This window comes from Arachis ipaensis, chromosome B8 (assembly GCF_059453495.1).
Source record: "Arachis ipaensis isolate K30076 ecotype BB chromosome B8, ASM5945349v1, whole genome shotgun sequence".
In the NCBI taxonomy this organism is placed as follows: Eukaryota; Viridiplantae; Streptophyta; class Magnoliopsida; order Fabales; family Fabaceae; genus Arachis; species Arachis ipaensis.
The window spans coordinates 68378898-68397419 of NC_142443.1; the positions used below are offsets into that span (position 1 = coordinate 68378898).

The 18522-nt window shown below is 40.7% G+C and overlaps 1 protein-coding gene across 1 annotated transcript; it reads left to right on the forward strand.

The window, feature by feature from the left end:
* The first annotated feature begins 1314 nt into the window (after nucleotides 1-1314).
* Nucleotides 1315-16234, forward strand: LOC148548445 (uncharacterized). The gene is made up of 3 exons (XM_088495618.1): nucleotides 1315-1673; nucleotides 11727-12217; nucleotides 16125-16234. The coding sequence occupies exons 1-3, from the start codon at nucleotides 1315-1317 to the stop codon at nucleotides 16232-16234; spliced, it is 960 nt and encodes a 319-aa protein (XP_088351744.1).
* Nucleotides 16235-18522: the final 2288 nt, after the last annotated feature.

Here is an 18522-nt window from a genome sequence, read left to right on the forward strand (position 1 = left end):
GACGGATTACTTTGCATGAACAAGGGGCTCCGGATATCATACTTCAACCTTTGCAAACGAGGTATCCCAACCTTGATCCAAACTTTGAGTTGAAGAATAGCTTGATAAATCTACTTCCTAAGTATCATGGATTGCCGGGTCAAGACCCCATCCGACATCTAAAGAGATTTTCAAGTTGCTTGTTCTATGGCTCGAAGGCATGGAGCTGATGAGGTGGCTATTATGCTTTTTGCCTTCCCCTTCTCTCTTGAAGGGCAAGCAAAGACATGGTTTTATTTACAACTGGATGAGATTGCGACAAATTGGGATTTCTTGAGAAGAGAGTTTCTAGATAAATTTTTTCCGCCGGAGAAGACCGACTATATCCGGAAGGAGATCTCGGGTATAATGCAAAAGGACCAAGAAAGTTTGTATGAGTATTGGACTCGGTTCAAGAGGCTATTGGAATCTTGTCCACACCATGGATTGGATACCCACTTGCTCATTAGTTACTTCACCGGAGGTCTTTGTGCGAAAGATAGAAGATTGCTCACCGCTTCTAGTAGTGGTTCCCTTTCAAAAAATAAGATGGCGGGAGAAGCTTGGAGCTTGATAAATGATGTTGCCGAGGCTACACAACACATAAGGGTGAGAAGTAATCCTCTCAAGGGTGTGGTAGAACCATCCCCTTCCGAAGCAAGCTTAACCAAGGCGCTTGGGGATATGACCACTATCCTCACGCAAATACAAAAAGATCAAAAGGAATACTACTCCATCCAAGCCATCCAAGCCCCACCCCAAGTTGCTCAACTTGAAGGCCCCCTTAGAATTTGTGGTTTTTGCTCTAGCACCACATATTATACCGATCAATGCCATCAAATTCAAGAGGAGTATTCCCTTGCCGTGGCCAATGTGAACTACAACAATCGTCCACCCTATCCTTCTCAAGGCCAAAGCAACTACTCTCATAGTAGTAATCAAAATCAAGGGTGGAGGGATAATGCACAAGGGAGCAATCAAAACCAAAGATGGAACAACTCTTCTTCTCACTACAACAACAACCAATCTTCATCTCAATACCACCATAACAACAACAACTACCAAGCCAACGATAATCATCACAACCAAAATAACTACACCAAATACCAAGCACCACATCATAGGCAACAATCTAACCAAACCTCTTCATCCTCCAACAATCAAGTTGTTGAACTTAGAGCTACAATAGAGAAACAAGAGGAGAATAACAAGGCTCAGTTCAATACCTTGACTGCACAATATGGTAACATGAGTGCTCAACTAGCCAATCTCACTGACATAATTTCAAATTTATCCATGTCCTCCTCCAACAACAACACCAACCAACCTTCAAACTCTTCTAACCTTCCATCCCAACCCCTTCCAAACCCCAAGGGCGGTCTCAACGCCATCAGTCTACAGTCAGGAACTACATTGGAGGAGATACCTCCTAGGGTCATGGAAGACATTCATAAGGAAGAAGTGGTTGTTGAAGCTCCACATGAAGAAGAGGAGGTAGACAAAAGGCATAAGGAAGAAGGAGTAAGATTTAAGGAACCCAAGAGGAAAGCTATAGTGGATGAGTCCATTCCTATCCTATTCCTTTCCATGGTGAAAAAGGCAAAGAAGACTCCAGAGTTTGATTTAAATATGCTTCAAGTGTTCAAGAAGGTGGAGGTCACCATCCCACTTCTTGACGCCATCCAACAGATTTCGAAGTATGCAAAATTCTTGAAGGACTTGTGTACACACAAGGATAGGATAGGTGACGTCGGGATTTCTACCAGTAAAGAAATTCATAGAAACGGTTGCGTTGTAGATATAGTTTCTAAACCGGCAAAAATCCCTTCGTACAAACGTGTTGGGTGTCACGAGTAACAAACCCCTTTTAAAAATTGTTGACCGAGTATTCAAACTTCGGGTCGTCTTCTCAAGGAACTGCGAGGAAATGTGTTCTTATTATTGGCTATAAAGGTTGTAATCGGGGTTTAGAAGGTGAAAAGCAAATAATTTATATGACGAGTGAATTAAGTGGCAATTAAGAATAAATAATAACTGTAAAGCGACTTTTAGCAAGGTAGAGAAATTAGAGGTCCAACATAGTTATCTCTCTCAACAATAATGAAAGTTGAATCTAAACTCCACTTGGTCAACCTTTACCAGGGTAAGGGAAAGTCAAGGGACTAATTAATTTGACCTTTGAATCCTAATTATTTCCTAAAAAAAGGTTGGGATTATTTAAGTTCAGCTCAATCAGCAAGATCACGATTATCAATTGTATTGAGTTTAATAACTGTTGAGTTACTAAATTCTTAACCAGAACCAAAAGGGGAAAAAGTAAAGTTTCTGGAATAATAGTAAAAATATCCTTAGATGGGAAGCAATGGTAACTTAAGTCAAAGAGAACAATCATAAACTGAAAATACCTCAATTATCATTAATTCAAATAGAAATTCGTAACATGGAATAATTCATAAATAATAATAATCAATTCAAATGTTGGAATAAATAAAGAGAAGCAATATAATAAAATAAAATTAAACCTGGATCTAGAGTTACTCTAAAAACAAGAAGAAATCCTAAATCCTAAAAGAGAGAGAGAGAAGATCTCCCTCTCAACTAATTCTAAATCATTGAAAAGTGAAAAATATGCGAGCTCCCTCTGAATGGATGCATTCCCTTACTTCATAACCTCTGGTCTATGCCTTCTGGACTTGGATTTGGGCCAAAAAGGGCCTCAGAACTCGTTATGAGCGTTTTCTGCAATTTCTGGTGCGTGGCCTCTGTCACGCGTCCGCGTGGGTCACGCGATCGCGTCAATTGGAGCTTTTCCTTGCCACGCGGTCGCGTCAGTCATGCGACCGCGTCAGTCATGCGGCCGCGTCGCTGCTGATTCGTGCTTGGCACGCGATCGCGTCATCCATGCGATCGCGTGGATACCAGTTTCTTTAAAGCTCCGTTTTGCTTTCTCCTTCCATTTTAGTATGTTTCCTTTTTCATCCTTTAAGCCATTCTGCATTAGAAAATCTGAAACTACTCAACACACTAATCACGGCATCGAATGGAAATAAAGGTAATTAAAATAATTAATTCTAAAGCTTAGGAAACATGTTTTTCATTTACATCCCATAATAAGGAAGGGAAAGTAAAACCATGCAATTAATGTGAATAAGTAGGTGAAGGATTGTATAAATCACTCAAATTAAGCATATAAGAACTCATGAAATATGGGTTTAATAACCTCCCCACACTTAAACACTAGCATGTCCTCATGCTAAATCCAAGGTAAATAATTAAGGTTAAAGTGATGGAATGTTATGAAATGCAACCTATGCTAAATGCATCTACCTAATGAGTCATGCAATTCTAATTCATCCACTCATATATAAAGCTTACATGTAGCTAAGTTAATTCACATTCTCAAGGAGTTGTGTGTATATATATAGCCAACCCTTAAATAATAAGGTACTTTAGCAAATGAGATGGGAAAGAAAACATTGTACAAACTTGCAAAACAATTAGTAAATTTTAAGCACGGATATATCTTGATGAGTTATTGAACTCTCACTGGATTTTGTGTTTACTCTCTGGTCACTCAGTGTTTATTGGGTTTATTCACTCTATTTTTCTTTTTATTCTTAATTTCTACAGCTTTGTTTTTCATATAACCAATCAACAATTATAGAATATAGTCATACCAAAAAGTCATGAGGTCTTAATTAAGGTTGTAATGGGGCCAAGGTAAAGGTAAGGATTTATGTATATGGTTAAGTGAGCTAATAAGTGAATCCTTAATTAGACTAAGATCTCACCTAACATACATATTTAGCAAGATAAAACTTCTTCACCTATTTTCCTATAATTTCCCACTTATTGTTACATGCTCATGTTTTACTTTTTATTTTTATTCCATGTGCATTGTTTTCATTGGGGAATTTTCTTTTTTGTATCCCCTTTTATTTGGATGCTGAAAATTAAAAAAAAAATTTTTTTAATGCATATGATAATTGAATCATTTAGATTTTCTCATGAGCATGCTTCCCAAATTTTATTTTTATTCCCTTTTACTTTTCTACCTTTTGTTTCTATTACCCATGTTCCAAAAGGTTTCCCGCATTTAACTTCTATTTATAATTTTCTATCTTAAGCTAACCAAGGATTCACTTGGGATTTTATTTTGTTTTTCTGCTTAAGGCTAGTAATTTGGCTAAATAGAATAAAGGGGTTTTGAAAGGCTCAAGGGGGCTAACAAGGGTAATGTAAAAGGTAGGCTAATTTGGGGTGAGTGAGCTAAAATCAAATGATGGCCTCAATCATTCTCTTGGTATGTATCTATTCTATATTCTATAATTGGACATATAGATTAAAGCAAAGTAAAGAACATCAGAATAAAAAGAAATGTGACACACAGAAATGAAATTATGGTTTGAATGCAACCATACAATTTAAGCTCAAGACTCACAGGCTGTGTGTTCTCTAACTCAAGCACCATATATCATTCATATATTGTATGCAGGTTTAGTTAAAAATTCACATTATTCTCTTGAAAAAAAATTATTTAGGGTAGCTTTTAAAGTTTTAATGTTCCTCCTTGATGAAATATTGTCAACTAACATGTAATGCTATATATACAAGGTGTGGGTTGTTTTGATTCTGTTAAAGTTTCCAGTTTACTTCCTTTTTATATTTTTCTATTTAAACTATACTATCTTATGCTAAAAAGGGTAAACTATACTGATTAATCCACTAATAAATCAGAATTGCCAACTAAACTAAATAACTAATATAAACTAAATGGCTGAAGTATGAACTAAAGATGCAAAATGCAGAAAATAGAGTAAAATACACAAGTAGCAATGTATAAGTACTCAGAAAATAACAATAAAAGAAAAAGAGAAAAATACAGAAAAATATCCAAAATAGAAGAAAAAGTATGTAGTAGTTCACCAAAATAAACGCCAGAGATGGTGACCTCCTCACACTTAAAATGAAACATCGTCCTCGATGCGCAATCAAGCCTGGTGTGAAGGAGTGTCATCACTGGTAGGGATGGCAGCTGGGGTCTCTGTGGTGGTGGTGGGCTGGGGGTCTGGCTGCTGTGGAGGTGGGACGGACTGGAGCGGGATCTCCAGATCTGCAGCCTCTATCTGGTGTATAACCTCCTGATGCGGGGCAGCCTGCTCTGTGGCTGCCTGCTGATGAGTCTCCGCCTAGGAATGAGGCTCCTCCTCATGCTCATCCTCTTCCTCGTGCTCATCCTCTGATGGCTCTGAAGGGGTGTCGGGCTCGGAAGGGATGTCGGCACCCTGTCTGATCATCAGCTTCAGATGGGAATAGCGTCGTCTGCTGCGGCGCTCTAATCTCTTATACCGGCGCCTGTTACGGCGTTCCATCTGATCAAGCTGGCGAAATAGACAGTGCATGAGGCGATAGACCGGCTCAGAGGCGGGTGGAGGTGCAGTGGTGGCAACAGGGGCAGTTGGGGTAGCTGTGGATGAAGAGGGTCCAGCAGACGGAGGGGCTGTCTCATCAGTAGCAGTGACAGGTGGTGGTCTGTAGCCCAAAGCAAGGAAGTTCCTGCTGTGCGGGATGATCTTCCTGCAGTCTGCTGCTGGTGGTCTCTCATCGGCATCCTCCCAAGGCACATCAGCCTGACGGCCTAGCCATGTAACCAGGTAAGAAAAGGGGAGGGTGCCTCGGACGTGGGCCCTGGCCATATAATGCCGGATAAAGCGAGGCAGATAAATGTCCTTACCCTCCAGCACACACCAAAGGAGGGTGATCATGGTAGCTGGGATCTCCGTCTCGTGAGTACTCGGCATCACAAAGTTACTCAAGATCTGATGCCAAAGCCGAGCCTCATCATTTAAGTACACTCTCTTGATCCCTCTAGGCATAGTGGTGTTCTGACCCATCTCCCAAGGAACAGCAAGGTCGAGAGCTATCATTGCCTTCACAGCATCCCAGTCAAACTACATCTGGCCCATGTCCTCCTCAGCCTGTGCAAAACCATCTGGCTGATCAGACTTGGCGGGGAGCTGGAGAATGGTCTCTATGGCTTCCTCTGTGACCAGAATTAGCTTTCCTCTTAGGTTTACTGCATCAAGGGTAGTAAGGTAGTAGTTGCAATAGAATTCCCTTACCCAAGATGCATTGACCTCTGTCAGTGGTCTCTCCATCAAGAACCAGCCCCTTTGCTTGATTTGCTTAGTAGTGTACTGCTGGAGGGCCTCTGGAATCTTCAAGGTACGTTCCAGGTATAGATTTATGGAGTTTGCAAAAGCTGGGTACTTCAGTTCACAGTACCGGTTTGCAAATTTTATAGGATCATTTGCAGGAAGCAGTTGGTTAGCTTTCTCCTGCTGTGTGAAATTCTTCTCCCGCCATGATGTATCGTGCATTAGAGAAATGATGGACTGGGAGGAATCTCCTCTCTTGCGCTTGCCTTTACCTTTCCTCTGTGAAGCAGACATCCTGAAAAACAGAAAACCAGGAAATGGATAAAACAGGAAAGCAAATAGGCAATTTTAAACAAAGGAAACTCAAAGCGCTAAGAGAGAAATAAAATAAGGAAAATGAGTAAGTGAAATATGATTGAATGAATGTTAAATGGAAAGAAAATAAGCAATATGCCATGGTTAGAAAGTTAGAAGAAAGTGGAAATAATCAGAAAAGAGATTAAAAGGGTTAGTATGGTTAGGATTGGAAAAAGAAATTAGTAAATTAAAATCAGTGAGTTAGGAAGGTAAGTGGCATAGAAAAATTCCATATAACAAGGATTCACAGGTAAGAATAGAAGTACTCATAATTGAACAAGCAGTTTATGAACCAGGAAATCAAAAAGGATGAGAAGGTCTGCCATAGCATTCATGTAGTGGTTTGGGTAAAGCAGAGGGAAACAGATTTCAGAAATGCGAAACCAAAACATGAATGAAAACAAATTTTTAAAAAAAATTGGGCAGCATTCCGGCTAAAATTGGATTGTCCCGGAAAATAAACAGCAATTTAATCAGTTCATATAAATTAAAAAATCAAGCTGCATGTACATAGATATAAAATAAACATAAAAACTCAATGTAAACAGCAGCAACATACAAGAAAGCAGCATATGAAACATGATTATAGCAGCAACATATTTGCACATAGGGTAAAACAAAAGTAAGAACAGTGCAAGTAAACAGACCTAGATCTACTAACCACAGCCTAAGCTACCTAACAACCTAGAAATCCACTACAACATGCAAGTCTAGCTATCCTAATTATGAATATAAACGGAATAAAATACAGAAAATTTACGAACAGATAAAAAAATGGGTGCGTGTTGCGGAACCTGGTAAGCGGAAGGGGTGGAACAGGGAAGAAGGTGGTTGCGGCGGCGTCTGGCGCGGTGGTGGTGCACGGCGACGCGGTGGCGGCAGCGGAGGGGGCAGTGGCGGCGAGGCTTTGGGTTGGTGATAGAGGAAGGGAGGGGGGCTTGCGGGTGGGTGGCGGAGGGGTGTGCGGCTGGGGTGCCGGCGGTGGGGGGCGGTGGTCGCGGAGGCAGTGGCAGAGAGGGGGGGCTGGCCGGCGGTGGCTGGGAAGGAGAAGAAGAGAAGAGGAGAAGAGGGTTAGGGGTGAAAGGGGAGGGCTGCACGACTGATAGGGTTCGCGGGCTGGGGGGGTTATATTTTCGAATCCACGCGGCCGCGTGGGGCACGCGGTTGCGTGGCTGGGACGAGAATGGGAGTGACGTGATCGCGTGAAGTGTGCGATCGCATGAGAGGGGGGAAAGAAGGTTGATGCGATCGCATGGGTCGCGCGATCGCGTTGCTGGAATTTGTGCTAAACGCACGACTCCAGCGCCGTTTCAGCGCAACTCTCTGTCTCCTTTTTGAGGTGATGTGCAATCCATGCAACGCAATCGCGTTGCTCACGCGGTCACGTGTGGTTGGTATTGGGCAGTGACGCGATCGCATGGGGCATGCAATCGCGTGAGCCAATTTGTGCGAAACGCACAAGGGCCGCACGATTCCAGCCCAACTTTCTGTTCGTTGGATCCTTACGCCGATATATTTATCACGCGGCCGCGTGGGTCACGCGGTCGCATGGGTGGTGTTTTTCGCGATATGACACGATCGCATGGGGCATGCGGTCGCGTCGTGCAACCACTTTTTTTTTTATGCATGAAAAGTGCAAAATGCAATGACTATCATGGATGCTTATGCATGATTCTAGGTTTAATAAATAAAAATAAAAAAGAAAAATGAAAGCAATTAACAAAAAAAAAAGAAGCGACCATACCATGGTGGGTTGTCTCCCACCTATCACTTTTAGTTAAAGTCCTTAAGTTGGACATTGGAAGAGTATCCTGTTATGGTGGCTTGTGTTTAAATTCGTCCAAAAATCTCCACCAGTGCTTGGAATGCCAATAGCCTCCGGGGTCCCAAACTAGGCAGGTAAAGCTTCTGCGCAGCTTTAAACAGATATTCAGCCTCCCGGGATGACGAATGTCAGAACATAATCCATGATCCCAAGCTGTGTTTCTAGATTCGCCTCCGTTTTGATTTGTAAGTTTCCATTCGGGCGGGTTAAAGAGTAGAGTCTAACTGTGGCGACCAAACGTTCTCTGTGATCATGCAATTGAGCACGATACCAATCCGTGTACCTCGAGGTGAAGCGTGGAACCTTATTGATCCTGGTGCACCAGCTCTGAATACGAGCCATTTCCCTCTTACTTTTAAAGCCGCAGAGAGCTCTAAGTTGGCCATCTATTTCAAGCAAACCATATTCAAGTGAATAAGTAAAATTATAAGTTAAGGATTTTACCCATTTGAAGCTTGTATTGGGTGGTAACGGCCTTGGGATAGGTGTTCTTGGTGGTTCTGCAAGTTCTGTTTCCTTGTGCTCTTCTGTGAATTCTTCCACTTCCTTACAAAGATCTTCAATTGTATCTGTATCCTGGTCAAAGTCTTCTATGTCTTCCTCATCACTCGAGTCATAGATTGGAGGTTGAGAGAAATCTCCCTCCGCATAATCTTCATATTCACTTGGGAAAGATTCTTCGATCTCAGAGAATTCACTTGCGAACGCAAGCTCATCAGTAGGAGAACTAGACTTGTGACTATCATCATCAAGAAAATTTTCTTCTTGGATTATTCCGTCTGACTCTTCATAAACGACTTGCCTTGGAGATTATACGGTATCCTCCTTAGCGTCAACTGTGGCATCTTGGACGGAGTTTTCCTCAATTCTGGATTCCCAAGGAAGTTCAGCATCACCTAGATCTTCAACCAATTCAACCAACTCTTCTTCTTGAACAATGACAGCTTCTTCCACTTGTTCTAGTATGAATTCATTCTCTGTCTTGCCTACTGGAGTCTCTAGTATTTCTTTCATGCTACGCTCTTCATCGGGCTGTCCACATGGAGCTGTGGTTGATCCTTGTATATTTAAGCACCTAGTAGCCCATTGAATTAGTGCTTGCTCCAGCTGTTGAACGGTTGTTTGAAATTTAATCATTGTTTCTTTTAGGCGATCCTTTGCTTCGCGGTTTTCCAGACTTGGACATAATACAAAGGAAAGTGGTGACGATCGGGAATGATTGGATTGGTATTGGGGTAAGGAAGGATCATATGATGGCGAATGGTGAAGAGAAGCTTGTGAGTGTGGTGGTTCGAGGTTATGTTGAAAGGATGGTTCATATGCACGGGGTGGGGCTTGTTGGTAGTTACAAGGTTGTCCACCATGTCTTTCAGCTGGGTATGCACGGTAGAATGGTCTTTGTCCAGGATATCTCGGAGGGTGTTGCTGCCTAAAGGGTTGATTAGATCCTCTTGGTTCCATCCATCCTTGATTGGTCTGACCTTGATGCACATTCCTGCTGTAACTTCTATTTCCTTTAACAATATTAGAACCAAACTCAAAGCGAGAGGGGTGACAGTTCATAATAGCAAATAAAGATAAAGAGGAAAAATGAAAATAAATAAATAGGCAAAAGGAAAATATTTACAATAACCAATAATAAGGCACACGTTAGCAGTTCGCCGGCAACGGCGCCATTTTGACGTCGGGATTTCTACCAGTAAAGAAATTCATAGAAACGGTTGCGTTGTAGATATAGTTTCTAAACCGGCAAAAATCCCTTCGTACAAACGTGTTGGGTGTCACGAGTAACAAACCCCTTTTAAAAATTGTTGACCGAGTATTCAAACCTCGGGTCGTCTTCTCAAGGAACTGTGAGGAAATGTGTTCTTATTATTGGTTATAAAGGTTGTAACCGGGGTTTAGAAGGTGAAAAGCAAGTAATTTAAATGACGAGTGAATTAAGTGGCAATTAAGAATAAATAATAACTGTAAAGCGACTTTTAGCAAGGTAGAGAAATTAGAGGTCCAACATAGTTATCTCTCTCAACAATAATGAAAGTTGAATCTAAACTCCACTTGGTCAACCTTTACCAGGGTAAGGGAAAGTCAAGGGACTAATTAAGTTGACCTTTGAATCCTAATTATTTCCTAAGAAAAGGTTGGAATTATTTAAGTTCAGCTCAATCAGCAAGATCACGATTATCAATTGTATTGAGTTTAATAACTGTTGAGTTACTAAATTCTTAACCAGAACCAAAAGGGAAAAAAGTAAAGTTGCTGGAATAATAGTAAAAATATCCTTAGATGGGAAGCAATGGTAACTTAAGTCAAAGAGAACAATCATAAACTGAAAATACCTCAATTATCATTAATTCAAATAGAAATTCGTAACATGGAATAATTCATAAATAATAATAATCAATTCAAATGTTGGAATAAATAAAGAGAAGCAATATAATAAAATAAAATTAAACCTGGATCCAGAGTTACTCTAAAAATAAGAAGAAATCCTAAATCCTAAAAGAGAGAGAGAAGATCTCCCTCTCAACTAATTCTAAATCATTGAAAAGTGAAAAATATGCGAGCTCCCTCTGAATGGATGCATTCCCTCACTTCATAACCTCTGGTCTATGCCTTCTGGACTTGGATTTGGGCCAAAAAGGGCCTCAGAACTCGTTATGAGCGTTTTCTGCAATTTCTGGTGCGTGGCCTCTGTCACGCGTCCGCGTAGGTCACGCGATCGCGTCAATTGGAGCTTTTCCTTGCCACGCGGTCGCGTCAGTCATGCGACCGCGTCATGTGCGTTCTGCTTAAGGCGCGCGGTCGCGTCAGTCATGTGGCCGCGTCGCTGCTGATTCGTGCTTGGCACGCGATCGCGTCATCCATGCGATCGCGTGGATACCAGTTTCTTTAAAGCTCCGTTTTGCTTTGTCCTTCCATTTTAGTATGTTTCCTTTTTCATCCTTTAAGCCATTCTGCCTTAGAAAATCTGAAAGTACTTAACACACTAATCACGGCATCGAATGGAAATAAAGGTAATTAAAATAATTAATTCTAAAGCTTAGGAAACATGTTTTTCATTTACATCCCATAATAAGGAAGGGAAAGTAAAACCATGCAATTAATGTGAATAAGTAGGTGAAGGATTGTATAAATCACTCAAATTAAGCATAAAAGAACTCATGAAATATGGGTTTATCAATAGGTGAGTTGGAGACATTATCCTTGGGTAATTCTATTTCTTCCTTAATGAAGCCTATTCTTGAGAAGTATAGCGATCCTGGACCTTGTTTGGTGACTTGTCGTATTGGTGGAATTGCTTTTCATGACTGTATGTGTGATTTAGGGGCTTGCGTAAGCATCATGGCCTTATCTATCTTTGTGCGGTTGAATTTGGCTCCATTAAAGAGGTCGGCGGCAAAATTTGCCTTAGCCGACAAGAGCGTGATTACCGTTGTGAGAATAGCGGAGGATGTACTTGTGGCGATCAAGGATTTGGTATTTCCAGTTGACTTTTACATCCTTGAAATGCCTCCAACAGAGAATAGAAGCTCCTCCTCGGTTCTACTTGGTAGACCCTTCCTTAAGACCTCTAAATTCAAGCTAGATGCCTTCACCGGCACATATTCCTTTGAGGTCGGAGACAAAACTATCAAGTTCAATTTGGAAGAAGCCATGAAGCACCCTCCCAAAGAGCATTCTATTCTCCGATGTGATGTAATCAATGAAGTGGTAGTGAAAGTGCGAAAAGAAGACAACAACAAGTTATGCTACCCTATTGTTGAAGGAACGGATGACCAAGAGGGTGAACAAGAGGAAGTTGTTGAGGATGAACTCCGTGAGCTTGATGAAAAGGAACCTCAACTTGAGGCAAATAGTGAACTAAAACCTCTTCCATCTCATTTGAAGTATGCTTTCTTAGAGGACAACCAAAGATTTTCGGTCATTATTGCTAGTGAGCTTTCTAGAGAAGAAGAAGAAGGGAAGCTCCTAAATGTTCAAAGAAAGTACACGAAGGCAATTGGATGGAGCCTAGCCGATATTGTGGGGATTTATCCCCACAAGTGCATGCACCGTATCTTTCTCCAAGAGGGAGCTCGGCCGGTGATGAGAGATACTTTTGCGTGGTCTCGAAATTTGCGGATAAATCCTTGTTGCAAGTATAGTTTCTAAACCTTCAAAAGTCCTTTCATACAAAAGTTTTGGTTGTCACAAGTAACAAAATCCTAAATAAATTGATAACCGAAGTATTCAAACCTCGGGTCGTCTTCTCAAGGAACTGCAGGGAAGTATGTTCTTATTATTGGTTATGGAGATTGTAAATTGAGGTTTTGAGAATGATGAGTGAATAGTTTAATTAGCGAATAAAGTAAATGAAGAACAAGCAATTTAAATGGCAAGTAAAATAAGTAAATGACTGTAAATAAACTTTTGGCAAGGTATGAGAAACTAGAGGTCCTATCCTGGCTATCCTTATCAATGATGATGAGAATTGAATCTTAATTCCGCTTTGTTAACCTTTACTAAGATAAAGGAAGGTCAAGGGATTAATTGGATTGATCTTCGGATCCTATTTTATTTTCTAAGAAAAGATTAGGATTCTTGAAGCTCAATTCAATTAACAAAGATAACAATTATCAAGCATGTTTGAGTTTGATAACTCCTGAGTTACTGATTTCTTAACCAAAACCAAAAGGAGAAAAGTAAATCTACTGGAATAAGAATGTCTTCAGATTGGGAATAATTGTAACTAATAAATAAAAGAAAGCAATATTAACTGAAATACCTCAAATAACATTAATCCAAAATAATAATCTGTAACATGGAAGAATTCATAAATTAAATTGCAAAAGTAAATAATCAACTAAAGTAGTGAATAAAAGTAAAAGAGAAGCTTGAAGTAAAGGAACATTAAACCTGGGATCGAGAGTTACTTCTGAATTAAGAGAAATCCTAAATCATAATCCTAAGAGAGAGGAGAGAACCTCTCTCCAAACTAAATCTAACTCATGAAAACTAAACTAAAGTCATCTCTCTATGAATGGATGCATTCCCTCACTTCATAACCTCTGGTCTATGCCTTCTGAACTTGGATTTGGGCCAAAAAGGGCTTCAGAAATTGCTGGGAGCGTTTTCTGCAATTTCTGCTGCGTGGCCTCTGTAACGCGTCCGCGTGGGTCACGCGGTCACGTCATTCGGAGCTTTTCTTGTCACGCGATCGCGTCAGTCATGCGGCCGCGTCGCTATTGATTCGCGCTTGGCGTGCGTCCGCATCGCCCATGCGATCGCGTTGATGCCAGTTTCTTTAGAAACTCCGTTTTGTGCTTTCCTTCCATTTTTGTATATTTTCTTTCCATCCTTTAAGTCATTCCTTACTTAGAAGATCTGAAACTACTCAACACACTAGTCACGGCATCGAATGGAATTAAAGGTAATTAAAATAATTAGTTTTAAAGCATAGGAAACATGTTTTTCACATACATCACATAATGAGGAAGGGAAAGTAAAACTATGCAATTAAATGAATAAGTGGGTGAAGGATTGAATAAATCACTCAAACTAAGCACAAAATATATCATAAAATATGGGTTTATCAACCTCCCCACACTTAAACAATAGCATGTCCTCATGCTAAATCCAAGGTGAAAAGTAAGGTTAAAGTGATGGAATGTCATGTAATGCAATCTAATCTAAATGCAACTACCTAAATGAATGATGCATCATGCAATTCTAATTTTTATTCACTTGTATATAAAGCTTGCATGTAGTTAAATTAATTCACATTCTCAAGGAGTCATGTATATATATAGCGAAACCTTAGATAGTGATAAAGTGCCTTTACAATTGAAATGGGAGAGAAAAGCATTTTATAAACTTTGCAAGACAATTAATAATTTAAACAGAGATAAATGTTAATGAGCTATTGAACCCTCACTGGATTTTGTGTTTACTCTCTAATCACTCAGTGTTTATTGGGTTAATCACTCTATTCTTATTTTTTTTATTCTTACTTTCTATAACTTTGTTCTTCATCTAACCAATCAACAATCATAGAATATAGTCATACCAAAAATCATGAGGTCTTTAAGTAAGGTTGTAATGGGGCCAAGGTAAAGGTAAAGGTAAAGGTAAGGGTATATGTATAAGGCTGAGTGAGATAATAAGTGAATCCTTAATTAGACTAAGATCTCACCTAACATACATACTTTCTAAATCAAAGCTTCTTTACCTATTTTCCATATTTTCTCACTTTTGATGTTACATGCTCATATCTCAATGTTTATTTTTATCCCATGTGCATTGCTTTATTTCACAATTGGGGAATTCTTTTTGTGTCCCCTTTATTCAAATACTGAAAAATAAAATCTTCTTTCTTTCTTTTTTTTTATTGCACATGGTAATTCAATTATTTTGATTTTACATGAGCATGCTTCCCAAAAATTCTTATTTTGAATTATTTTAATTCTTTTCTACCCTTTTGTTTTTATCATCCATGTTCCCAATAGGTTTTCCCACATTTAAACTATACATAATTTTCTATCTTAAGCTAACCAAGGATTCAACTTGGGATTTTATTTTGTTTTTCTGCTTAAGGCTAGTAATATGGCTAATAGAATAAAAGGGGATTTAAAGGCTCAAGGGGGCTAACAAGGGTGATGTAAAGGGTAGGCTATTTTGGGATAAGTGAGCTAAAATCAAATAATGGCCTCAATCACTCTCTTGGTATGTATTTCTAATCTATAATCGGACATATAGATTAAAACAAAGTAAAGAATACCAGAATATAAAAGAAGGGCGGAACACACAGGAATAAAAATTATGGTTTGAATGTAACCATACAATTAAGCTCAAAACTCACAGGCTATGTGTTCTCTAGCTCAAAAATCATTTATCAATTATGTATGTCATGCAGGTTTAGTTAAAAATTCCCATTATTCTCAATATAAAACTTAAGGTGGCTTTAAAGTTCTAGTGTTTCTCCTTGATGAAATGTTATTAACTAACTAACATGTAATGCTATATGTACAAAGTGTGTGGATTGTTTTGATTCTGTTAAAGTCTCTAGTTTACTTCCTTTTTCTTTTCAATCTTTTCCAAGCTATCTTATGCTAAAAAAAGGGTAAACTATACTAATCAATCCACAATTTCTTTAACTAATAAGTTAGAATTGCAACTAAACTAAGTGGCTAAAATATGAACTAAAAATGCAAAATGCAGAAATAGAGTATAAATACATGAAAATAGCAATGTATAAGTACTGCAAAATAGAAATAAAAAGAAAAATACAGAAAAATAGCAAAATAAATAAAAAGAGTATGTAGTGGTTCACCAAAAAAAAGAACGCCAGAGATGGCGACCTCCCCACACTTAAAATGTAGCATCGTCCCTGATGCTCAGTCAAGCAGGGTGTGAAGGGGTGTCATCACTGGAAGGGTGGGTAGCTGGGGTATCTGTGGTGGTGATCTGAGGGTCTGACTGCTGTGGAGGAGGTGCTGACTGGATAGGGATCTCAGGGTCTACAGCCTGAATCTGGGGCGGAGCCTCCTGATAGTGTGCTGCCTGCTGGGTGCCTGCCTGCTCTGCCTCCTACTGTGGGTGGGTCTCTGCCTCGGGCACATCCGCCTCCTCCTCAGATGCCTCGGATGGTGTGTCAGGCTCGGAGGGGATGTCGCCAGATCGTATCATCAGCTTTAGGTGCTCATAGCGTCGCTTGTTGCGACGCTCCATCTGGTCAAGCCGTCGGAACAAGCGGTGCACTAGATGATAGATGGACTCTGGGGCAGGTGGAGGGGCAGTGGGGGTGGCAGGGGTAGTTGGGGCGGCTGTAGAGGAAGAGGGGCCGGCAGATGGTGAGGCTGTATCAGCAGAAGCAGTGAGGAACGGAGGTCTGTAGCCCAAAGCCAGGAAGTTCCTGCTGTGAGGGATAATCTTCTTACATTCTGTAGCAGGTGGCTTTTCATCAGCATCCTCACAAGGCACGTCAGCTCGACGGCCTAGCTGTGTGATCAAATATGGAAAGGGAAGAGTGCCTCGGACGTGGACCCTGGCCGTGTAGAACCGGATAAAGCATGGCAGGTACAGGTCCTTACCCTCCATCACACACCATAGGAGGGTGATCATAGCGGCTGGTATCTCAGTCTCGTGAGTACTCGGCATAATGAAGTTGCTAAGTATCTGATGCCATAGCTGAGCCTCATCATTCAGGTAAATGCGCTTGATTCCCTTTGGCATGGTGGTGTTCTGACCCATAATCCAAGGAACTGTCGGGTCAAGGGCTTTCCGGGCCTTGACTGCATCCCAATCAAATCGCATAAAGCGCATGTCTTCCTCAGCTTTCTGATAACCATCCAGCTGATCAGTCTTAGGCAGAAGCTTCAAAACATCTTCAATGGCCTCTTCAGTAACCAGAATCTGCTTCCCTCTGAGGTTCACTGCATCTAGGGAAGTCTTGAAGTAATTGCAGTAGAATTCTCTAACCCAAGATGCATTGACCTCAGTCAAAGGTCTCTCCAGGAAGAACCAACCTCTTTGTTTGATTTGCGTAGAGGTGTATTGCTGGAGTTCTTCTGGGATCTTCAGAGTCCTCTCTAGGTATAGGTTCTTGGAGGTTGCAAACACCGGATACCTCATCTCACAGTATCGGTTTGCAAACTTTACTGGATCAGTAGTAGGGATTAGCTGGTTGGCCTTCTCCTGCGGGGTAAAATTTTTCTCCCGCAAGGAGGCATCATGCATAAGATCAATGATAGACATAGAGGCTTCTCCTCTTTTCCGTTTGCCAGTTGTTGCCTTTCCTTTCCCTTTTCTGTGGGAGTCTGACATCCTGAAAAATAGAATTCAAGGATATAATAAAAACAGGAAAACAAGGAGGCAATTAACAAAAGAAGCACATAGTGGCAAAAGAGCAGGAGAGTAATGAATGTGAGCCAAGTAAATGTGCATTAAGGATTGAATAGGAGTTAAAAGTTAGAAAAGAAGAATTTACAATCCAAAATGGAATAGAATTCATGTGAAATAGAAAAATAAACATCATGCCTTGGTTAGAATGTTAAGAGAAAGTGAAAAAAAATTAGAAAAGAAGTTTTTGAAAGGTTAGGTTGGTTAGAATTGAGAAAGAGTTTAGGAGGTGAAAATTAGTGAGTTAGTAGAAGTGGGTTAAAGTAAGTGGCATAATGAAAATATTCCAAGTAACAAGTATTCAGAGTTAGAAGCGATAAGTAACTCATATCCAAACAAGTAAAACAGTTTGATGATGATTCAAATAGATACAGAGAAAGCAGAAATTTGGAATCAAACATCAAAAATGCAGTGTAGGAACCAGGAAATCAAAAAGGATAAGAAAACTTGCCCGGGCATTCATGAATGGTTTGGTTAAAGCAGAGTAAAACAGATTTCAAAATGGCAAAACCAAAACATGAATGGAAATATTTTACAGAAATTTGGGCAGCATTCCGGCTAAAATTGGATTGTCCCGGAAAATAAACAGCAGTCAAATAGTTCATATGAATCAAAATTAAAGCTGTACTTACATATAAGGAATATAAACATGAAAATTCAGAGTAAAGAGCAGCATGAAACAAGAAATTATATCATATGAAGAAAACTAACAGCACAGCATCAGCAGAATTGCGAAAATAAAGAAACAAAAAACAAGAACAGTGCAATTAAACAGACCTAAATCCACTAACCACATCCTAGGCTACCTAACATCCTAAAATCCACTACAACATGCATATCTAACTAGCCTAAAGATAAACAATAATAGAAAAGAAAAATAGGAACCAACAACGAAAGGATAAAAGGGTGGCATTCGGCGGAACCTGGTAGGCGAACTAGGGAGAATGGGCAGAAAGGTGGCTGGGGGTGGTGGTGACGGCGTCTGGCGCGGCGGAGAAGGGCGGCGCGGCGGCGGTGATGCTGTTCGGAGGGGCAGGGAGGGAAAGGAGGGGTAATGGGAGTAGGGGGGAGAGGGGAAGGGGTGGGTGGCAGATGGGGGGGCGCGGATGGGTTGGGCCGGCGGCGGTGGATGGTGGTCGTGGAAGGGGGGCAGTGGCGTTGGAGGGAGGGAGGAGAAGGAAGAAGAAGAAAGAAGGGGGGAAGGAGGAAGGGGGTGGGTGGCGGCGGGTTCTGGGTGGTCGGCGGTGGCGTGGTGGTGGCTGGGTGGTGATGGTTGGATTGGAG